Source organism: Desmodus rotundus, chromosome 6, assembly GCF_022682495.2.
Source record: "Desmodus rotundus isolate HL8 chromosome 6, HLdesRot8A.1, whole genome shotgun sequence".
In the NCBI taxonomy this organism is placed as follows: Eukaryota; Metazoa; Chordata; class Mammalia; order Chiroptera; family Phyllostomidae; genus Desmodus; species Desmodus rotundus.
The window spans coordinates 119,438,689-119,463,362 of record NC_071392.1 but is presented as its reverse complement, the minus strand read 5'-3'; the positions used below and the strand labels follow the sequence as shown (position 1 = coordinate 119,463,362).

Here is a 24,674-nt window from a genome sequence, read left to right as displayed (position 1 = left end):
TCAGGCCTAAGAGTGTAGGGATAGCCTTGATATCTTCTTTTCTCTCTTCCCCTGTGTACTACTTTCCTATGGCTGCTGTAACAAATTACCACAAACTTGGACTTCCGGCCAAGACGGAGGCGTAGGTAGACACATTGTGCCTCCTCACACAACCAAAAGAAGGACAATAACAATTTAGAAACAAAAAACAACCAGAACTGACAGAAAATTGAACTGTATGGAAGTCCGACAACCAAGGAGATAAAGAAGACATCTTCATCCATACCGGTAGGAGGGGCAGAGACAGGCAGCCGGATGGAGAGGACTCGAGGCAAGGTGGTGGCTGGAGGACCCAGTGAGGCAGTGGATTGTGGAGAGGGACAGGCAAAGCTGCAGCTGCCAGACCCAGCGACAGACCATATAACCGAGAGTTCCAGCACGGGGAAATAAAGCCTCAAACCACTGATTGAAAACACCTGTGGAGACTGAGGCAGCAGAGGGAGAAACTCCCAGACTCACAGGAGTTCATTGGAGAGACTCACAGGGTCCTAGAGCATACACAAACCCACCCACTCGGGAATCAGCCCCAGAAGGGCCCAATTTGATTGTGGGTAGCAGAGGTAGGGGGAGTGACTGAAAAACGGCAGAGTGGAGCAAGCACCATTGCTCCCTCTTGGACCCCTCCCCCACATCCAGCATCACAAGGCAGCGAGGAGGGTTACCCCACCCTGGGAAATACCTAAGACCTCACTCCTTTACATAATAGGCACTCCAAGACAAAAAAAATTACCCAAATGAAAGAACAGATCAAAGCTCCAGAAATAATACAACTAAGCAATGAAGAGAGTCAGCCTATCAGATGCACAGTTTAAAACACTGATAATCAGGATGCTCACAAAATTGGTTGGATTTGGTCACAAATTAGATGAAAAAATGAAGGTGGTGCTAAGGGAAACAAAGGAAAATGTACAGGGAACCAATAGTGATGGGAAGGAAACTGGGACTCAAATCAACGGTGTGGACCAGAAGGAAGAAAGAAACATTCAACCAGAAAAGAATGAAGAAACAAGAATTTGGAAGAATGAGGAGAGGCTTAGGAACCTCCAGGACATCTTTAAATATTCCAACATCCGAATTATAGGGGTGCCAGAAGGAGAAGAGGAAGACCAACAAATTAAAAACTTATTTGAACAAATAATGAAGGAGAACTTCCCCAATCTGGCAAAGGAAATAGACTTCCAGGAAGTCCAGGAAGCTCAGAGAGTCCCAAAGAAGTTGGACCCAAAGAGGAACACACCAAGGCACATCATAATTACATTCCCCAAGATTAAAGATAAGGAGAGAATCTTAAAAGCAGCAAGAGAAAAGGAGACAGTTACCTAACAAAGGAGTTCCCATATGACTGTCAGCTGATTTCTCCAAAGAGACCTTACAGGCAAGAAGGGACTGGCAAGAAGTATTCCAAGTCATGAAAGGCAAGGACCTACATCCAAGATTGCTCTATCCAGCCAAGCTATCATTTAGAATGGAAGGGCAGATAAAGTGCTTCTCAGATAAGGTCAAGTTAAAGGAGTTCATCATCACCAAGCCCTTATTATATGAAATGTTAAAGGGATTTATCTAAGAGAAAGAAGATAAAAAGTATGAACAGTAAAATGACGGCAAACTCACAGTTATTAACAACCACACCTAAAACAAAAACAAGAGCAAACTAGGCAAACAACTAGAACAGGAACAGAACCACAGAAATGGAGATCACATGGGGGGTTATCAACATGGGAGTGGGAGGGGAAGAGAGGGGGGAAAAGGTACAGAGAATAAGTAGCATAAATGGTAGATACAAAACAGACAGGGGGAGGGTAAGAATAGTATAGGAAATGTAGAAGCCAAAGAACTTACATGTATAACCCATGGACATGAACTATGGGGAAGGGATGGGGGGAGAATGTGAGTGGGAGGGGGTTTGCAGGGAGGAGGGGAGTGAAGGGGGGAAAATGAGACAATTGTAATAGCATAATCAATAAAATATATTTTTAAAAAAACAGTGGTGGTTGGGGTGGCAGAAGAAACTGCAGGATTTTCGAGAGAATCCTCTTAAGGAGCTCACAATGAACTTAGGGCTCAGGTAGACCCTCCCCCTCTGGAATTCAGCACCAGGGCAACAGCTGGAAGGGCACCAGTGTCATATGGGGAGAAAATGAAGTGACTGGCAACAGACTGAGTGCCAGAGGACAGCTTCCTCCTGGGCAAAACTCCAGAGGCCAGGCAGTGGCATTGTCTTTCTCTGAGCCCTCCCCCACAGAAAGCCAGAGAGTGGTGACCAGGATTGCCCCACACTGGCAATTACCTAAGGCTCTGCCCCATACAACTTACAGGTGTGCTTTTCTGCAATAGGCCACACTACTAAGACAGGGAGTCAAAGCAGCTCTACCTAATACACAGAAACAAACACAGGGAGGCTGCCAAATTGAGGAGACAAAAAAATATGGCCCAAATGAAGAACAGAACAAGAGTACAGAAAAAGAACTAAACAAAAGAGATAGCCAATCTTTCAGATGCAGAGTTCAAAACACTGGTTATTGAGATCCTCCAGGAGCTCATTGGGTACTTCAATAGCATAAAGAAGACCCAGATAGAAATGAAGTTTACATGAAGTGAAATAATGAAAAATCTACAGGGAACCAACAGTGGATGGGATGAAACTGAGGATCAAATCAATGATTTGAAACATAAGAAAGACAAAAGCATTCAATGAGAACACCAAAAAGAAAAAGAATTCAAAAAAATGAGGATAGACTGAGAAGCCCCTGGGACATCTTTAAATGTTCCAACATCAGAATCATAGGCATGCCAGAAGGAGAAGAGGAAGAGCAAGAAATTGAAAATTTATTTGAAAAAATAATGAAAGCAAAAATTCCTGATTTGGCAAAGGAAATAAACATACAAGTCCAGGAGGCACAAACAGTCCCAAACAAGATGGACCCAAACACTGCCACACCAAGACACAGCATAATTAAAACGCCAAAAAAAAAAAAAATTACCACAAACTTGATAGCTTAAAACAACATACAGTGTTATTTGGCCATACAAAGGAATGTAATTTTCATTTATGCTACAACATGATGGACCTTGAATATATCATGCTTAGTGAAATAAGCCAGACACAGATGGACAAATCTCATATGATTCCACTCTTAAAAAGTGTTTAGAATAGACAAATATAGAGACGGAAAGTAGAACAGAGGTTACCAGGAGTTGGGGGTGAGAGGTGGGTAGGGAGTTATTTAATGCGTACAGAGTTTTTGTCACAGATGATGGAAATATTTTAGACATAGATAGTGGTGATGGTTACACAATGTTGTGAATGTATTTGATGCCATTTATTTGTCAACTGAATAAATGGTTAAAATGATAAATACTATGTTACATATGTTTTGCCACAAAACAATAATAACATACACATTTATTCTCTTAAGAGTTCTTGAGGTGAGAAATTTGAAATCAGTGTCACTGAGCGAAACTCAAAGGGTCAGGAGGGCCAAATTCCACCCGAGTTTAGGGGACAATCCATTTCCTTGCCTTTTCCATTTTCGAAAGCTGCATTCCTTGTCCTGGGTCTCCATCTCCAAAGCCAGCAGTGTAGCATCTTCCTCCAATCTCCCTCAGACCTTCTTCTCTGTAGTAGAATCTCCCTCTGCCTCTGTCTTATAAAGACACTCATGACTTCATTCAGGGCTCATCTGGATAATCCACAATAATCTCTCCATCTCAAAATCCTTAATCACATATATGAAGGTCCTTTTGCTAGATAAAGTAACATTTACAGGTTCCGGGGATGAAGACAGGATTATCTTGGGTCCCATTATTCAGCCTGCCACACCTCACTTCCAATCCATTACCAAATCCCATGGGTTCCACTTTAAAACATATTTCAAATGTGTATACTGATCTCCACGTCTACTGTCATTACTCCGAAGGCTGCATCATCACTTCCCCCTTGGACACTTTCAACACCCTCTCCATGTAACTCTAGTCTAGCTTAGCTCTTGCCTACAATGAACAGAACAACAAGACTGGCTTTTACCACATAAAGCAGGCCATGTACAATGTACTCACATAACAGTGTCCTTGCCTACCTCTCCTCTCACCCTCTGCCCTCCAGCCCCAAAGATCTGCTTTCTGTGACTCGAACATAGCAGGCTCTTTCCTGCCTCCAAATCGTTGCACATCCCCTTCCCCGGAACATTGTCCCATGTTTCTGAACATGCCAGCTTTATCTCATCCTCAGGTCTCAGTTCTAATGAAGAGGGTCATCCCTCTTGATGACCAATTTCTTTGTCATATCGGCCTGTTTATTTCCTTCATTACTCTTCCTGAAAACTGTAATTACCATATTCATTCATTTGCCTGTTTCCTGTGTTCCCCGACAGAATGAAAGCTCCTTGAGAGGAGGGCCTGTGTCAGGATTTAGAGCAGTGGCTAGTGCACAGCCACTAGATGTTCAGTGTGTTGAATGAATGAATGAATGAATGAATAAAATGAACTTGATGCCATAACCAAGGCCTATATCAATCCAAATAGCTGAGGCTATGCTTCAGTAACAAGCAACCTAAGATCATAAAATTTATTTCTCACACTGTATATCTACATGGTTAGTGTCTGGGGAGCTCTGGCCTTCCAAGACCCAGGCTGATGAAGCAGCCACGGTCCCAAGTAGTGCCAGACGCAAGAGGGAAAAAGAGAGCCCTGGTCTCACACCAACAATTAAATTACATTAAAGTAACCAGTAAATCACAACTCATTGGCCAGAACAAAACATGAAAACATTGCCCCACTCAACCACAAAAGGCCAGGAAGTACAATCCTAAAGTGGCCAGAAGAGAGGAAACTGCACCATACAGCAAACAGCACTAACGATGACCATTTGGCCTTTTACAAAATGACCCAAATAACCTTCCAAACCTCTTCTCCCTACACTTCTCCTGCATGACCCCTGCTGTCCTCCTGCCACACGGAACTGCCCCTTCCCTCAACCCATGCCTGTCACACCTCCACTCCTTTGCACATTCTGGGCCCTCCGTCTGAGATGCTCTTCAGATGTAACCACTATTCTGACCATTGGTTCATTTTGCCTGTTCTTGGACTTCGTATAAATGGAACTTTCATGGTAGGTACTTGTGTGCTTGGCTTTGTTGTTTGACACAATGTCTATGAAATCCATCTGTGGTTTTGAGCATCTCATAATTTCTTCTTTTTTTGTGGCTTTGTAGTACTCCATTGTGTGAATAAACCAAAATTTATGTATCTAGTTTCCTATTTAGAGCCTTTTGGGTTATTTCTAGTTAGGGGCTTTTTTGACTAAGGTTCCTATAAACATTCATTTGGCAGATATATGCAAGTCATTTCTCTTGACTATAAATTTGCAATTGCTGACTGATTAGGTAGATATGTGCTTAGCATTCAGAGACACTTCCAAACAGTTTTCCAAGGTTGTTGCACAATTTGACATTCCCACTAGCAGTGTGTAAGAGTACTAGTTGCTCCACATCCTTCCCAAACTTGGTACCGTCAATCTTTTTAATTTCTGGCAGTCTGGAGGGTGCAGACTAGTATCTCCTTGTGCTTTGAATTCACATTTCCACGGTGACTGATGATGTTAAGCACATGCTTACAGGCTTACTGGACAGTATGCATTTCTTCATCCAACAAAATGCTATCCACAGTAGGTACAGTACTGAACATTGCACAGTATGTACTCAAGTTGCTGTAGCCATGGGAAATAAATAACATTCGAGTTCCATGAGATTCCAAATCATTACCTTGTTTGGGCAACTCAAACACTTTTCCTTTTGGAAGAGTTTTCTTGAACATTATTAAAAATCTAAATAAACATAAAGGAACCCCCTGACTGTTCTGTGGAAAATCCCAAATAAGGAAATATAACTGATCAGAAACAGAAGCAGAGGTCACAGTTAATAGACATGCATTCATCCTGCAAATATTTCGTAAGCATGTATCGTGGCAGGTGCTGCCAGGCCCTGGGTTGCAGCAGGGAACAATCTGGATACATTCCCTGGGCTAACGGGGATCTGAGTTCAGCCCTTTGTGACATGACAGCGCACACACTGTTTGTGATAGTTCTGTCGTCTGCCCCTCCTAGACTGGGGGCTGCTTGAGTGCAGGGTCCAGTCCTGTTCAAGTCTGAGTCCCCGTTTTATATGGTGAGCACTGGGGCTTGTCCTGGCAAGTTCTCAGGATATGTGAGCTGCATTACTAAGCCTGAATCAATTCATTTACTTTACAGATGGAAAATATGAAACAGACAGAAGCTTAAGAATATAGACATTGTACCCAATAAAACAGTAGCAGTGTTAGGATGCAAACCCAGTATCCTGTCCCGATTTTAAAACCTTTAACACATGTGCCGCCACTATGATTTGTTTTTAAATGTGCTTTATAAAAGCAGCCTATGAACCATCTCGTCCCACTTTCTATAGCCACATACAAAGTAAAGTGGCAGGTTAGAGTCTGACCTCTCATTCCAGTTTGAATCTTTTCCACTACAGATTTTTAAAGGATTTCAAATGTTTGTTTGTTTGTTTTAATGTGAAGCATTCTGCAAATTCTCGTGCTGACATCTTACAGCTATTACGTGATATCTCCATGGGAAAATAACATAAGCCCCAACCCGTGAGTGTTTTCTTCCCTGAAGATCACTTCCTCACAGCAGATCGGCCATGTCAGCGGAGCCCACTCACATATCTTGGTCCCGGCCACCTGGAAGCCTCTTTTCTGCATACCATTCCGTGAGAGCTGGCTGCCCGGAGACTTGAAAACCTGGTACGATCTCCTCCCACAGTCACCTCCCCTTCCTCCGGCTTATCTCTGGTGTCAGAGAAGAATGCAGTCTTCAAGTCTGTGCATTCCAGCCCCAGCGCTTGAGGGGGAAGAGCCCTCAGAAGAGCCAGGTGGGGTCTGGAGGGCAAGGCAGGGCAACCTCCTGACCTGACACCTGCCATCTAGGCCAGCCCCCCTCACCCCTCCCCTGACTGCTAGAACCGTGCAAAGAACCAGACAGGACTCCCTTGGAAAGCACCAGTTCTGGATCCCTGGGGCAAACTGTATGGGGTGGGTATTTATTTCCGGAGTTCTGGGAACGGGATGGGGTCAGAATCCCTGGAAACTCTGCTTAGGCACTTGACACTCACGAGGGGTGTTGATTCAGGCTTTCCCGTGGGAAAGCACCCACAGTGTTAATAATGCCAAGGCAGGTGAGACCTGGTCGGCTGTGCAGATAAGCCTGGAGCCTAGAATAGAATTGTATTAGTCTGCCCTTTCTTCTCACTGGATAATTGGGACTCACCTATGTGACCTCAATGAGCCAATTTCCCTCTCTGAGGCTCAGTTTCCCCTCTCTAAAACGGTTAGGGAGGAGTAGAAACAGACAAGCTTTAAAGTCACCTCTAAGGCCAACAATCCCTGACTGATTTTTTTAGATCTAAGTACAAAAAGAAATGTGGCCAAGTATGTAATCATTGGCTCTTCCCGCCCTGTCCTCTGCCAGCAGGCTATGGGTTTTACTAACACTCTAACCTTGTAAAAATTTTCCACAACATCTTTCCCCCAAAGATCCATGAAAGTGTTGGGAGTCTGGATTGGAAGCATCTCTCCTTCCACCTCTGCCCCTACCCCCATACACCATGCCTCTCAGCTCATCTCTCACCTGAGCCCTTCTCAAGGCTGGGATGCTCACGGACCTGGGCTGCGAATCTCAGGCATTTGAATTGAATGTTTGCTGTTTTGAGCTCTTCCCCATCTACTCCAGGGCGGAGGACATACTGACTCACCATTGACTCTTCCCATTCATTTCTGAGTGTTTCTCCTGAGTGCCAGACTCCACCACAGGCACCTAGGCTACCAAGAATAATGATGTGGCCCATTTCTCAGGAAGTTTAGTCCTAAATTAGGGGGACTGTGTCGATTTGTCTGATGGCAGTAAGCCTGAGTCACCTGGGAGAGAACATCAAGGGAGGGCCTGCTTAGGCGAAGTCTTGAATGGTGCAACAGCAGATGCTCTGGGTGCCCAGCCCCTTGGCCCTCCCTGGAGTGGCTTGATCCATGCTCAGAGCAAGTCAGGTATGCCAGGGAGTTAAAGCCACGCGAAGAACCCTCAAGCCAACAAGAAGCAGAAGCTGATGGGTAAATAACCCCACATTCTTGCCACTTGAAGAAACAATCCTCAGGTACGTTCTACAGTTTCTCAGAGGGTCCCCGTGGGATTGAGTGACCTGCTCATTAACACACCTGTAGTGCCTTCCCTTCCCTGTCTCCCTCCCTTCCTCCTTCTCCACGCTTTTTGGGATCATCCCCCAAGTAAACTACCTGCACCCAAGTCCTTATCTCAGGATGAACTTTTAAGGGGACCCATAGTAGGTACAGCAGAGTGAGCAGACATGGAGAGTAAGGTGGGCAAGGGAAGAGCACTCAGGCATAGGTTGCCGCTTGGGAAAAGCAATGGTGGGCAGAAAGCAGCATGACATTTGATGTGGCGTGGCATTAGGAGGACACATAAGTTTTGGTGCTAGGACTCATTATGAGGCCTTAGCATTCTTTTCCAGAGGGGACAAACACTTCAGTCACCTTTTCTTGACCTCCCAGAGGTGCTGGAAGAAGAGAAGAGGCTGGAGAAGACAGCGGGGGCCTTCCCAAGAGGTGCCCAGCAGCCCTGCCCAGCTGTCTACCTCAGTCCTGGGCCCTCAGGGACCCAGGAAGTTAGCTTTGTTTCTTCTGAGAATGAGCTGCTCAACTATGAAAGAAACTTTCCCAACTTTCCAGACTTCTTGCATGATTTTGGTCTGTCTAGCTATTTGGGAAAGGTTCTCTTGGACTTACAGGGAACATTACAGTGTGAAATGCTGGAGCCTATGGAAGGCAACGTAAAAGCAGTGGTTAAGCCAGACAAACTACAGACTAAACTAGCTGTGTGCCCCAGAGCCTAGTCAGCCTCTGTAAGCCTCAGTTTCTTTATCTGAAGCATGGGAATAATAGTCAGAACCCGGTGACGATTCAATATGATATGATAATGCATATGGTATTAGGCTCGGACTCTAGTAAGCACTCAATTTAAAAATGGGGATGGTCAGCAGCCCCACCCACCTGACTCCTGGTGGCTCCACCCTGTGGAGGGCTGAGTAAGATCTGGACAGACTGAGCTTTGTGACTCGGGAGCAGGGCCACACCCACCCACCTTCCCCAAAGCCTGACCAGCGCTCCCCCTCGCAAGACATCCACCAGCTCCATCCTCCCAAATCCTGGAGTCCTACTGAGCTCGGGTTCCTCCCAGAAGTTTGACAGACTGAGCTGTGTGACTCTAGGACAAGGACCATTTTTCCCTCACGTGCCTGAGCAGGGTAGAGCCCTCCCTTCACACGGCCCAATCTTGGTCTGTTTGGGACTGATGAACTCTGTTGGCCTTACCCTGATGACTCCCTGAGACCCCATCCCACCATAAAGGTGTATGAGCACCCAGCAGGTGGCAGCTAGGCTTGGTATACCCAGGGACTTTGCTTAATGGCCTCAGGCCCAGCACTGGTACCGAGTTTCAATCTATACCTATCTGGTGAACATCACTTGCACCTACCCAGTGGCTCACTGAGAACCTACCTCATGCAACTCAAGTACTACCAGAGGCTCTTTTAGTGACTCAGCCTAACAGGCAGCCGACACACAGAGGCAGCCAGAGGCGGATCTCAGGGTGCCTTAGGACTTTTGCTGACCAAGCCCCAGGCCTGATCCTGGTAAAAGCCAGCCTGAATATGTATGCTGGTCCTTCCTGTGCATACCCAGGCCCAGCAAAGGCAGCCACAAACTGTGGATCACTTTGTAATTCCAAGCAGGTTGCCCAGGGCCAGTCAGAGGCACCATCTGACACTGGACTGCACCAGAATCCCTCCAAGGGGCCCAGAACCAACACACCCAGGAATCAGCTCAAACAACATCAGGTCAGGATTCAATCACTTCACTGGTGGCATATCCAAAGGGAGATCTCAGCAGGTGACAGACGCAACTGAGGCGAATTCTGCATTGTGTGGTCAATACCTGCAAAGCAGCTCACATGCTGTGTTCAGGGTTAAGCCTCACAGTCACCCAGCCTGAGTGTCTATCCCACACACGAATGGACCAATAGCAATCAAGACTCAGTTACAACAGGAGGACCCACATAACCCACAAAAGGGAAATTCCTAGAGCACCCAGCTCAGGTGATTGAGGAGACTGTGCCACTGGGCCCCACAGGACACCCTACCAAGGCTGGGAGTCATAGCAGATCTACCTAATACATAGAAATAAGCACGAAGAGGCAGCCAAAATGGGGAAACTAAGAAATATGCCCCCAATTAAAGAACATGAGAAGTCTCCAGAAAAAGAGCTAAATGAAATGGAGGCAAGCAACTCATCAGATATAGACTTCAGAAAATTGGTCACAAGGATGTTCAGGGAACTTAGTGAGAACTACAAGGTACTCAGTGAGAACTGCAACAACATGAAAAACAACAGAGAAACCATAAAAAAAGAACCAGTCAGAAATAAAAAGTACAATATCTGAAATGAAGAATACATTGTCAAGAATAAACAGTAGGTTGGATGAAGCAGATGATTGAATCAGTGATTTGGAAGGCAAGTAGAAAAAAACACCCAATCATAGCAGCCAAAAGAAAAAAAGAATTTTAAAAATGAGAATAGTTTAAGGGACCTTTGGGACAACATGAAACATAACAACATTCACATCATAGGGGTGCCAGAAGGAGAAGAGAAAGAGCAAGGGATTCAGAACCTATTTGAAGATAATGACTGAAAACTTCTCTACCCTGGTAAAGTAAAAAGACATACAAGTCCAGGAAGCACAGGGAGTCCCAGATAAGAACCCAAAGAGGCCCACACCAAGACATGTCATAATTAAAGTGGCAAAGGTTAAAGACAAAGAGAGAATCTTACAAGCCACAAGAGAAAGACAATTAGTTGCCTAGAAGGGAGCTCCCAAAAGACAGTCAGCTAATTTCTCAGCAGAAACATTTCAGGCTAGAAATGGCATAAAATATTCAAAGTGATGAAAAGCAAAGGCCTACAACAACGGCTACTTTATTCAGCAATGTTATCATTTAAAATTGAAGAAGAAATAAAGAGCTTCCCAGACAAGAAAAAGCTAAAGCAGCCCAGCTGGTATAGCTCAATGGACTGAGTGCAGGCCTGTGAACCAAAGGGTCACAGGTTCCATTCCCAGTCAGGGCACATGCCTGGGTTGCAGGCCAGGTCCCTGGTAGGGGTCAAGCGAGAGGCAACCACACATTGATATTTCTCTCCCTCTCTTTCTCCTTCCCTTCCCCTCTTTCTAGCAATAAATAAATAAAATCTTTAAAAAAAAAGTTAAACCTGTTTGTTACCACCAAATCAATATTACAAGAAATGTTGAAGGGCCTGGAAGGAGGAGGAGGAGGAGGAGAAGATCACAGTTAAAAGAAAAAATGGCAATAAATATGTACCGATCAATAATCACTTTAAATGTGAATGGCTTAAATGCTCCAATCAAAAGACATAGGATAGCAGAATGGCTAAGAATACAAGGCCCATACATATGCTGTCCACAAGAAACCCACCTCGGAATGAAAGATATACACAGACTAAAAGTCTGTGGAAAAAGATATTTCATGCAAATGAAAAGGGAAAAAAAGCTGGGGTAGCAATACTTATATCAGACAAAAATAGACTTTAAAACAAAGGCTATACAATAAGAGACAAAGAAAGATACTACATAATGATAAAGGGAGCAATCCAACAGAGGATATCACCCAGGCAAACATTTACACACCCAACATAGGAGCACCTAAATATGTAAAGCAAATCTTGATGATCATAAAGAGCGAGACTGACAGTAATACAGTCACAGTAGAGGATTTTAACATCCCACTGACATTAATAGATAGATCTTCCAGACAGAAAACCAACAAGGAAACAGCAGCCTTAATGACACACTGCATCAGATGGATTTAATTGAAATCTTCAGAGCATTTCACCCCACAGCAACAGAATATACATACTTTTCTTTTTATTTCTTTGTTTTTAAAGATTTCGTTTTTTAAAGAGAGGGGAAGGGAGGGAAAAAGAGAGGGAGAGAAACATTAATGTGTGGTTGCCTCTCACATGCCCCCTGCTGGGGACCTGGCCTACAAACCAGGGGTATGCCCTGACCAGGATTCGAACCAGCAACCCTTTGGTTCATAGGCCAGCACTCAATCCACTGAGCCACACCAGCCAGGGCTTGAATATACATACTTTTCAAGTGTACATGGAACATTTTCTAAGATATACCACGTGTTAGGACATAAAACAAATCTTAATAAATTTAAGAAGACTGAAATCATATCAAGCATCTTCTCTGACCACAATGGTATAAAAATCAACAAGAAAACTGAAAAACACTCAAAGACATGGGGGCTAAATAACATATTACTAAACAATGAATTTGGTTAACAATGAGACCAAAAAGAAATAATAATAATAATAAAGACAACAAAAATAAAAAAGGGGTTGGTGGCGACCAGCAGAGTATATCTGGGCGAGACTGCTAAGCAGTCTGCCATACAGTGCCTGCCACCAGGCTCCCCAGCTCAGAAGCCCAGGGCAGCCTACCCAGGGTGTGTCTGCTTGGGTTTGGTATGAGCAGAGCTAAAACACCAGAGCAGTCCAGAGGGCTGAGCTCAGATGTCAGGTCAGCCTGTCCAGTCCAGGCCCTGGACACCACTGATGAGCTAGGCAGCAAGCAGCAGAGACAAGATGTTGGCTCAGGGGGCCTGGGGCTCTGAGTAAGTGCTGGCAATGACCTCAGGGGAGTTCTGCAACCAGGGCCTCCCCAGCCCCCTTTCCCCACTGGTGTACAGAGCAGCATCCCAGCATTGCTCCCTGGGGTCCTCTTTTTTTAAAATCTTCACTCAGGGACATTTTTTTTTTTCATTTCTTTTAGAGGAAGGAGGAGGGTAGAGAGGGAGAGAGAGAGAAATCGATGGATTGGTTGCCTTCACATACGCACTTCGACTGGGGATTGAACCCACAACCTGAGTATGTGCCCTGACCAAGAATCAAACCTGTGGCCTTTTGGTCTATAGGACCAAAATGCTCCAACCAACTGAGCCATGCCAGCCATGGCTAGGTTCCTCTTTTATAGCCCTCCATGGGGGGAGGGGGCAACTTACTTCCTCCTCAGAGTCTCTATCCCAACCAGTGGATTCAGCTTCCTCTCACCTGGGCAGCCCTGCCCGAACTCCCCAAAGTCCTGCTGGAGTCAGGTAGACCTGGTTGAGAGCAGCTGATGTTTTAATTGACCTGTTCGGTGCTCTCTGTGCCTAGTGAACCAAACAAAGGCAGAGGTAAGGACCTCACCTGAGGCCACCCACTGGCCTCCACTTCTCGCTCCCACTTGGCGTCCTGTGTTTTCCGTGGCACAGAGTTTCTACTTCTGGGATCCCTGGGTGATGACTGTGCTACCCCAGACATGGTTTCACAGAACAGGCCTCTCCCTGCCCCCCCCCAAACCCCCCCCACCCCTGCGCCCAAGAAAGGAATGTTTCTGAGCAGCAAGACCCCTGCTGGCATGGGGGCTGAAAGGATAGTTTTGAGGTTGGGGGTGAAGAAGGTCAAAAAAGGAGGTCCCCTGGGATGTGCAATTATCCAATAACTCAACATGCCAGTTCAGAGGGGTCCTGTGTTTCCTCAGGGCTGCTCAGATAACGGCAGACAGGAGGAAAGATTCGTGGAGCTCTGGTCTCAGGGTCTGTGTACACGGCACTGAGGATGATTAACCCTGGGCCTGGCAGGAAGGGATGTGCAGATCAAAGGGCCTCAGACAAAATGGCCCATGCTGGAACTCAGGGGGAGCAGGGCATTGTCTGCTCTGAGCAGATGCGCTCTAAACAAGCTCACATAGCATCAGCAGGCCTTCGAGGAGACCTGGGGCTCCTGTTAGCCAGGATCAATAACCCCGGCTATGAGGTGGGAACATTCTTTCTGCATTTCTATCCTCTTTATTTATGAGAGACAAACCTCCACTCTGTCACCGAACTGGGTCTCAGAGAAACCAAACCAATCCTCTTGGGGACTTCTGGATCTGGTGTGAGCCTGCTCCTGCTTCCAGACTCCTCTGAAGACCCCTCTCTGGCCACTTGCCCCTGTACGTCTCTCCAGGCCTTCCTATGGACTGGGCACTTTTCTCCTTTGGGACATGGGGCTTCTTCCTCATACCAGCTCACCATTCCTTCTCCACACATCCCAAAAAATGGAAACCACCTGGCAGGAGGATCAGATTCTTGGGAGCTGACTGTGCCACCTCTACCTCACTTTGCCCATCAGCCTTCAGCCCTCGCCTTGGCCGGGAGAGCTGACTCCCTCCATTTCTCAGTCCTGGAAAGGCAGTAAAAGGCGAGATGAAGATGGGGGAGGGCTGGGAGGAGGTAGCAGGCCTGGGAAGGGGCAGGTCCAGGCCCAGAGTGGGAGGAGGAGACAGGCAGTAAGGGTGTTGGCTAAAGACCACAATGTGAGGAAGGATGGAAGGCAGGGACTAGGGTACCTCCGGCCTCTCGGTGGGTGGAGCTGGGGGCAGGAGCATCTGGGAAACAAGCCTCCCTCTGGAATTCAGAGTTGAGCTGCTGTGTAAGTAAGTCACTGGCTCCTGGGATCTGTAAGAGGAGTGAAAACTACAAAGGGGCATCCAGGAGCGCCACACTCCAAAAGGACAGATTCTGGTGAGTATGACACCCTGCTGGAGGCATGGACTCCTGGCCTCGGTTTCCAGGCTCTTTCTCACTGCCTGGACACCAAAATAGCAAGAGGGAGTTGCTCAGAGACCCGGTGGCCAGCAGAGATAGCTGGAGCAGGAATACACACCTATAGATATGAGAGAATATCAAAGCCAAGGCTTGGTTAAAAGTAGCTTTGGCGCTCCTAAACCAGCCCTGGCTGCCTGATCTACCCCCACCCAATCTCCCAGCTGCCCTGTGCTCCCAGGTAGTCCAGAAACTCCACATCTGGTGACTCTCAGCCATCCTTCCAGGCTTGGGAGACCTCAGGAGCCTTGGCTTTTGTTGGGAGCAACGTGAGAACAGGAAATTCTTGACTCCAGGTTCCCAAGCCTCCCAGCTGTCTGGGTTTCTTCCCTGAAGGCAACCCAGATGGCCCTCCCAAGAAAGAGACTCCAGAACTTATTTTTAAATGTGACCTGCAAACCAGGTGACAGGCAAACCAGGACTCACCTGGGGCTGGGCAGTTCTAAGGGGAAAATGGGGGCAACTGAGTTTCGCTGGGACTGAAAAAATCTTCCTCAAGTCCCGTCTTTTTGTACCAGTGGAGCCACATACCTGAAGTCATTCACTGGTTTGATATTAATAGATGTTTATGCGGCAGCACCTGTGGATCTGAGGAGTTTGCAGTGATAAAGGGCAAGTTCCCTTCCTTCAGGAAGCTCATGTGATGAGAACAAATAAACCGAGGAGGTGCTGGGAGATTCAGACCCAGATGGGACAGAGGAGGGAGGTTTTCAGCAGGAGCTCCCCTGTCCGTTAGCATCCAGAGAATTAGAGGGAATTAGAGGGAAGGGCATCGCTGGGAGAAGGAAGAGTAGGAGGTGCCACAGGACATGTTGGGGAGATGATGGGGAAAAGCTAGCAGAGGCAAAGTCACTGCAAACCCAGTAACACTGGGGAAAGTCCAGGACTTGCGCTCCTCCTAAAGCCTGGTGGTAGGGGGGCACTTTACACTTCATTCGAGGGTGTTTCTTCAGGATTTAATGGGCTATCACCTTGTCCTCTTCCCAGCCACGTGCCATGTGGTGGGCCCTGCTGCTGTTGTTGCTGCCCACAGCACGGCACCTGAGCCTGGCGGGGCCTCACCATCAGAGGGCTCCTCTTTTCCGGCTCACTCAGCAGGATCCCTCTGGAAGCGGGGCCAGTAACGCCACGGGCTCGCCCTGCGAGGGGCTCTTCCCCACGGGAGCCACGACCTTGACCCTGGTGAACCGCAGCCTGGCGCGCCTGCCAAGCTGCCTGCCCAGCGCACTGCGCAGCCTGGACGGCAGCCACAATCTGCTGAGCGCGCTGAGCGCGTCGGAGCTCGGCCACCTGCCGCAGCTGCAGGTGCTGACGCTTCAACACAACCACATTGGCACGCTGCTCTGGGGTCCTGGCTGGCCCGCGGGGCTGCACACATTGGACCTCAACTACAACAAGCTGGCCGCCCTGCCACCGTGCGCCGGGCCCACTCTGAGCAGCCTTCGCACGCTCGAGCTCGCCGGGAACCCCCTGCAGTCGCTACCACCCGGGGCCTTCGCCTGCTTCCCCGCGTTGCGTCTGCTCAACCTCTCCCACACCGTGCTGGGCAGCGGCGCCCAGGTGGACATCGTCAACACCGCCTTCGCGCACCTGACCACCCTCGAGGTCCTGGACCTCAGCGGCACGCTCCTCAAGCAGGGTGAGTCCTGGGTGCCACGGGTTTTTAGAGGCGGGCTGGCCATGTGCTCCCGGGCCGGCTTCTAGATTTTCTGAGCCACACACACACGGTGCTGGAAACACCTTATGGGGGTTGTTAATTCCTTGAACCCAGAGGTAGGAACTATCATCACAGTTTTGTGTAAGAGGAAACCGACGCCAGAAAGGTGAATGGCCCGAGGTCTCACAGCGTTCAAATCCAAACCCAAGCGTTCTGGGTCCAGAAGCCCAAGTTTAGCCTCCCTGTCCCACTGCGACCCAGCAGAGCTAGAGAATGGTAGTAGAATGGGGAAGTGGGTGCCTCCTTTGGGAGCAGATTAGCATCAAACAGGCAGTTCATGTGATGCAAATGATGCCCTGAGGGTGACTCACAGACTTGTCTACTTGGCTGGCTAAAATCGTGTCTGCTAATGTTGACCCCTTCAAACAAAACACAGGAGGGAGGTAAGAATACCAGTTCTTCCGGGCTTGGTGTAATCTGACTCTGGTTCACAAGGCTGGTTTCATTATTTTAAAAAACACTTCATGTGTCTAGAATCACCTCTCCCACCACCACAGACAAAGAAAAGAGCAAGAGCTGGACACAGAGGGGAAGGGACACATTATCCACATATGAGGAGAGCCACATGCCTTTGCGTCTGGGCCTCCTTCCGTCTTCCGCTTTTCTCCCCCTTCCCTACCTTCCTCGAAAATTCCTTCACTCCTGGTAGCCATCAGAGTGAAGTTGCAGGTATTTCTGTGTGGGGTTTAACAAGAAGGTAGGGCGGCAGCAGAGTTGAAGACAGTGTCCTGGGTTCAAGTCCTGGCTCTGTCCTTTCCCAACTGTGTGGCCCTGGGCTTGTCATTCTCCTCTCTGGCCTCAGCTGTCTCCGGCTGAAAGGAAGGAAGGACTGGCCTTTCAGCCCAAACAGCCCGTGCTTCTGAGACCCCTAAAGCTGCCAACTGCGCCCATGCTCAGCAATGACTTTCACAACCCGCCTTGTCGCTCTGGGTGTTTCAGTACTGCCCTGCCAGCATTACTCAGTTAGTGTCGTCCTGGGTAGTGGGCAGTTCCCCCTCTGTGTTTCAGTTCAGTCAGCGTGGATCAGACACCTGCCCAAGCTCACGTCCCTCTACCTAAAGAACATGCCCAGACTGAGGAGCCTGGAGGGGGGCATTTTCCAGACGACCCCCGACCTGCAGCAGCTGGACTGTCAAGGTTCCCCAGCACTCGCCTCTGTGCAGACGCACATCTTTCAAGACACTCCTCGCCTCCGGCTCCTCCTGCTGCAGAAGTAAGTATTTCTGAATCACACGATTGATTTTGCCCGTCACACTATACTGAATAGGTGTAACTCTTTTATAGGGCATTCCAGACTTTCATTTTCCTCCAGTGGCTCCTTCAAGTCCTCTCTGGGGTTCTGTTCTTCATCACCCTTTGGGTGGCATCTCTGGGCGTGTCCCAGGTAGTCCCTCCAGCCTGAAAACTGTGTACCTCAATTCTGTCCAGAGTAATAGTAAAACTCCAAACTCTCACGCATGTAAGGCACCCTTTAAGCTCAGGATGAGTGACCTGCATGGGAAGAAGGGGTGAGGGCATCAGGTTCTTTATTTCTCCAACCACCTGCTTCCCCATGTGAGAAGTCAGCCGGGGGTCTAGGGAGGAAACGTGAGAGAGTAGAAAGGTCTTACGTGCAGTCAGCACCCAGGCTTGGTGCCTTGTGGCCTGGAGATGTCCAAAGTGTCACTCTACCCACCCTCCTTCCTGACTTCTAACAGGAAGGGCAGCGTCCCTTTGAAGAAGATCCCAGGCCACCTCCTTTCCGGGGCACCCACACCTGGGCCCTGAAAAGTGGCCACTTCTGTCTTTTCTCTGCCCGCTCCAGACCCAACCAGAGTTCTTCACTTCAGCATTTGTCATAAAGGAAAGGAGATAGAAGATGCAGGGCACTTAGCTCGAGGCCTATCAGGTGGCGTGTGCTCTATAACATTAGTGCAGATGAAGGTGGCTGTGATAAAGGTGATGATGGTGAGGATGAAAGTGATGGTGATGGTGGTAATGGCAATTGTGAGGATGTTGGCAATATGGTGTGTTGGTGATAGTGACAGTGACGGTGATGATAATGATGGTGGTGGTGTTACGTTGATGAGAGTAATGCCTCTGGCTCAGACTCCTCTTTTGAGCTTTAGAATGATGCACCATTGTGTGTAAGGCATCGGATGTGGAGCCAAACTGCCTGGGCTCAAATCCTGACTCCACCACTCACTAGCTGTGTGAGTTGGGGCAAGTTACTTAGCTCTTCCATAGCTCAGTTTCCTCATTTGTGAAATGATGACCAAAACGGAAGCCCAAGGTCATTAAGAGTTTTGCCCAAAGCAATATCATCTAATGGTTAGATGATATTACTAACCCCTAACAGAATGGTTTTCCCATACACCACCATGGCTGTCTGGGAATAGTTTAGACCTGATCGTAAAAGCCTGACAGTTGATTTTCCGTGTATTTCAGCTGCAACTTGAGTTCCTTCCCTCCTTGGACCCTGCATTCCTCCCAGGTCCTATCCATCAACCTCTTTGGCAACCCCCTCACTTGCAGCTGTGAGTTGTCGTGGCTCCTCATGAATGCAAAGAAGGTAGTGCTAAGCAGGTAAACATTTACAAAGCAGGTGACTAAGGGGTGAAGGTCAGCCTCCTGGAACTGAAGTTGTCCCCACTCATGTCTTGCTCACATCAGGCTGGGCAGGTTGGCATTGTTGGGCAGGGTGGCCATCTCTCATGTAGTCACATTCAGGGACCCAGCTAATGGAGGCTCTACTTCCCTTCCGGTGAGCCAGAGAGGCAGAGAGCATGGAGGAACAGATAAGGAAGGTTTTAATGGGCCAGACCAGGAGGTGGGGCTCATCACTACCACTAACATCCACACTTAACTGCAAGGAAGGCTGGGAAATGTAGTCTAGCTGTGTTCCCAGTAGGAAAAAGAAATGGCCTAAGTGAACAGTTAGCTTGCCTCTGCCAAAGTAGTGTTATAATTGCCCCATTTTACAGATGAGTGGACTGGGGCCAAAGGGGGAGGGGTACTTGCTTAGATTCATGCAATTGCTGGGTAGAGGAGGCAGAATCCACTTTTTTTTTTTTTTTACATTTTTTATTGTTATTCAATTACAGTTACAATCCACTTTCCTCCAAAACTGTGCTTAAGCACTGGGTTCCCACGAGTCCCCCAAATGGAATCTGGCCTCCTGTGTCATTCAGTCCAAAACCAGTGGACTTACAGAACTATCGTGGGACAGACAGAAGTCCTATGAAAACTTCTCATTGGCTCTTACCTGAAGGAGCTATTTTTGCAATGAGGCCTCGTGCCCAGGTTGGCCACCAGAAGAGGATGGGGGCTGGGAACACCTCTGGTCTTGAGCACCCTCAAACCAACTCCACCAGCTCCACCAGCTCACTTTTTGGGAGACATCCCCTGTTCTGTGGGGGTCCTTTTCTCACCTCCCACCCAAGCCTGGAGACAAGTGAGGCTCAGTCTGTCCCTTTCTCCGCTTTATGTGGATTCCAAAGACAAGCACCCAGGCCCTTTGCAGTGAAGGGTCTCCCTTTGTATTAATGAACAGGTTGAGGCAGGCTCTTCACACCCCATACTACTGTTCATTTTGGCTGCATTACTTCACCTCTCTGGGCCTCTACCACCTCATCTGTAAGATGGGGGTAACAGTGTCTACTTCATAAGGTGGTGCAGATTAAATCCACAGATACAGTAAAATGCTAACAATAGTCCCTAGCACATGGCAAGCTCTCAGAAAACGTTAACTAGTGTGAGTATTGTGACTAGTACGCATGGCTAGGTAGCAGACAGGTGAGACGCTTATGGAATCTGCACTGCCCTTCATAGTGTTTACCCAGGTTTAGGCTCTGCCATTTGCTGGCCGTGGCATCTCAGGCAGGTAATTCCTCTTTCTGAGCTTCTGTTTCCTCCTCTGCCTCCTGGGAGCCTCCTCCACAGGTTGCTTTGAAGGTCAGTGAGGTAATGTGTGTCTAGTGTGTACCTGGTGGACGTGTTGACAAGCCTTAGCAAAAGGGATTCTCTGCGTTGAGTACGCAAAGGCCAGCACAAAAGCAGTTTTGATGCCAGAAATACCTTTTAACTGGTTAACTTCTCTTCCAGGGCAGCTGACACTCTGTGCACACCGGCTGCAGGATCCCCCGGGGCCTTCTCAGCCCCTCTCCCCCTGGCCCAGCTGCCCAGTGTGTGCCACTGGGACCAAAGCACCACTCCCCTTGATTCCAACCCACCCTCTTCCGCCCGCGGCACTCAGGCACCATCTACACAGGGTCCCTTCACCCTGCCGAGCACAGCCCCCTCCACTCAAGCTGTGAGAGGCCCACAGAGTGTCACCACGGCCTCCTCCCACACTGTGGGTCCCACCTCGCGAGCTGCATGGTCTCACAGCAGTGTCAGGGAGCACACCATGGCCTCCAGTACCATCTCTACATCAGGTCCCAGAAACTCCAGCGATCCACCTAGGGCTGCAAGCACAGCTGGGACAGAGCAAGGAGAACATGCTGCCGGGCTTGTCCTTGACCCTAATATCTCAACTGCTTCCACCCCACCGACCAGCAAACAACTTGGTCTCTTCCCTGCCTCCCGGACCCCCCTGAGCACACCCCGGCACGACTGGAAGACACAGGCCACCCCGCTGGCCCACCATCCAAGCCCTTCCCAGGATGAAATTCCAATCCTGCTTTTGGACGACTCGAGTGAGAGTGAGGGTGAGGAAGAGGAAGTGCGAGCGCCTCCCAAGGACGTCTCCTGTGATTACCACCCCTGTAAGCACCTCCAGACCCCCTGCGCAGACCTGCAGAGGCGCTTGTGGTGCCGGTGCCCGGGCCTCAGCGGCGAAGACACTATCCCAGACCCTCCCAAGCTGCAGGGCGTGTCAGAGACCACCGACACATCTGCGCTTGTCCGCTGGTGCGCCCCTAACTCGGTGGTGCGCGGCTACCAGATCCGCTACTCTCCGGAGGGCCGGCGGGGCAACCAGTCGGTGGTAGGGGACATCTACGCCACCGCCCGGCAGCACCCCTTGTACGGGCTCTCCCCGGGTACCACGTACCGCGTGTGCGTCCAGGCGGCCAACAGCGCAGGACTGAGCCAGCCGCATGCCTCGGGCTGGAGGGAGCCGTGCGCCACCTTCACCACCAAGCCCAGCTTCGTGCTCATCTTCGCGGGCCTGTGTGCCACCAGCGGCCTGCTGCTCGTGTGCACCCTGCTGCTGACCCTGTGTCTCTGCAGGCGGGGCCTGAGACCACACAGGCAATGCTACGACACGCACCTGGTGGCCTACAAGAACCCAGCCTTTGACTACCCCCTGAAACTCCAGACCTTCAATTAGCCCGGCTTCCCCTCCCCCAGTCGAACTGGATGATCGGGCCCTCTCGGCTCCGATCGTCTCTAACTCCGGAGAAGCCCAGCACTCCTCCGGCACACACTTTCCTTCCTTCTACTTCACTGTGGCTGTTTCCAGATACGTGGTGGCCCACGTCGAACCACTCGTATTGGAACGGGCCATTCTTGTTTTTTAATAGCCATCGGTGCTCCTCCGCGTACAGAACTGTGTGTGGAAGGAGGAAGAGATAAAACAAAATCTGTAATCCAGCCTCTTATACGACATTAATGACCCTCTCAAGCCCTTTTAGGAAGTTGAGGGCATTATATACTAAGTGAAGTAAGTTCCGTCGTGCTCAAGCTCCCGCAAGGCACATGCTTGTTAGCAAAGGAATCTGCTCCAGTGGACTCTCATCCTCAGAACCGGGGCGAGGGAAAGCGCTGGTGGTTTCCTGAGGCTTTCGGGGTTTCTCTGTCGCTTTTCAGGATATGGCAACAATGTGCTTCTGGCTTTATAGTTAATACAGCTGTCTTTTCATGTCCTCTGCCTATTTTTTAATTGGCTTTTTTTTCATATTGAGTTTTTTAAGTTCTTCATAAATTTTGGATATTAACCCCTTATCAAATGTATCATTGGCAAATATGTTCTATTCAGTGGGATTTTTTTTTCATTTTGATGGTTTCTTTTGCTGTACAAAACGTTTTAGTTTGATGTAGTCCAAATTGCTTATTTTTTTGTTTCCCTTGCCTGAGGGAATATATCAGAAAAAAATGTTGCTATGAGAAATGTCTGAGATTTTACTGTCTATGTTTTCTTCTAGATTTTTATGGTTTTGAGTTTACATTTAAGTCTTTTATCCATTTTGTGTTTATTCTTGTGTGTGGCATAAGGAGGTGGTCTAGTTTCTTTTGTATTTATTTTTTTGCACATATCTGTCCAACTTTTCCAACATCACTTATTGAATAGACGTCTTTATCCCATTGTATGTTCTTGCATCCTTTACCAAATATTAATTGACTGTAAAGGTGTGGCTTTATTTCTGGGCTTTCTATGTTCCATTGATCTCTGTGTCTGTTTTTGTGCCAGTACCATGCTGTTTTGATTACTGTGGCCTTGTAGTATAGTTTGATGTCAGGTAACTTGAGTCCTCCGACTTTGTTCTTCTTTCTCAAGATTGCTTTGGCTATTAGGGGTCTTTTGCGGAGTGCACCCCTATGTTCACTGCAGTTTATTTACAGTAGCCAAGATTTGGAAGCAGCCCAAGTGTCCATCAGTAGGAGTAGATAAAAAAGCTGTGGTACATTTACAAAATGGAATACTACTTGGCCATAAAATGAAGAAAAATTTATCCTTTGCAACAGCATGGATGGACCCGGACAGCATTGTGCTAAGTGAAATAAGTCAGTCAGAGACAGACAAGTACCATATGATTTCACTTATATGTAGAATCTAATGAACAAAATAATCTAACAAACAAAATAGAAACAGACTCATAGATAGAGAGCACACTGACAGCTGTCAGAGGAGAGGTGCTGTGAGGCTTGGTGAAAAAGATGAAGGGATTAAGCAAAAACAAACAAACTCATAGACACAGACAACAGCATGGTGATTACCAGAGGGGAAGAGAGCTGGGGGGAGGTAGAAGAGGGTAAGGTGGTGATAAATGGTGAAAGGAGACCTGACTTGAGGGGGGGAACACAATACAATATACAGTTGCTGTATTACAGATTTGCACACCAGAAACCTATATAAATTTTATCAACCAATGTCACCCCAATACATTTGATTTTAAAAAAAAAACAGTCTTCTGGGAACACTTGTGAAACACAGGAAAGATTGTCCTTTTTAAAGTCAGTGTTTGCCTTGGCTGGCGTGGCTCAGCAGATTCAGTGCTGGCCTGTGAACTAACAGGTCACTGGTTTGGTTCCCTGTCAGGGCACATGCCTGGGCTGTGGGCAAGGTCTGAGAGGCACAGTCAAACACATGTTTCTCTCCCTCTCTTTCTCCCTCTTTTCCCCCTCTGTCTGAAAATAAATAAAATCTTTAAAAATAAATAAAGTCAATGTTTATTGCATTTTACCTAAGTGGACAAAGGAACTGTGAACTTTTTTTTTAAAGGAAACATAATGTGCTGATTTTCAGGAAGTTTTTTTAGAGAGAAGTGAGCAAAAGAGAACCTCAGGCTCTAAGTCAAAACATTTCCCTGCATTAAACAATGCCTTCATGATTTGTACGTGTGGGATATGCCTTATTTCACCCTTCCTTATTTTTATACAATCTTAGGGGAAAAGTGATTTTATAAAATTATAATGGGGGTCATATTTCTAAATTTTAACTTTCTACATTAGCATTGATGTTGTTTTCTGTGGCTATCCTAACAATTAGCACAACCTGGGTGCCTTAAAGCAACCACAATTTCTCTTACAGTTCTGAAATCCACCATCGAGGCATCAGCAGGGTTGGTTCCTTCTGGAGACTTGGAGGCACTGTTCCACGCCCCTCCCCCGGTGGTTGGCCGCCATCCTCGGTGTCCTCTGGCCTGAACATCTATCTCGCCCGTCTGTGTTTGCCTTTGTCGTCTAGGGACAACAAAGTGGGTGTGTGGAGCCAAATTTCCCTCTTTTCTGTTATTTCCCCCCTGCTTTGTTGAGATAAGTGATATAAAACACTAAGTTTGAGGTGTATAATGTGACTTGATATATGTATATATTGGGAAATGATTACAATAAGGTGAGCGAACACTTCCAGTGCCTGATGGTTACTAAGATCTACTGTCTCCGCAACTTTCAAGTATATAATACAG

At 47.8% G+C, this 24,674-nt stretch overlaps 1 protein-coding gene across 1 annotated transcript; it reads left to right on the top strand.

Moving 5' to 3' along the window:
- The first annotated feature begins 14,614 nt into the window (after positions 1-14,614).
- On the top strand, positions 14,615-23,883 carry LRRN4 (leucine rich repeat neuronal 4). The gene is made up of 5 exons (XM_024559270.3): positions 14,615-14,768; positions 15,837-16,488; positions 17,575-17,779; positions 18,994-19,131; positions 20,650-23,883. The coding sequence occupies exons 2-5, from the start codon at positions 15,846-15,848 to the stop codon at positions 21,875-21,877; spliced, it is 2,214 nt and encodes a 737-aa protein (XP_024415038.2). The 5' UTR covers positions 14,615-14,768; positions 15,837-15,845; the 3' UTR covers positions 21,878-23,883.
- Positions 23,884-24,674: the final 791 nt, after the last annotated feature.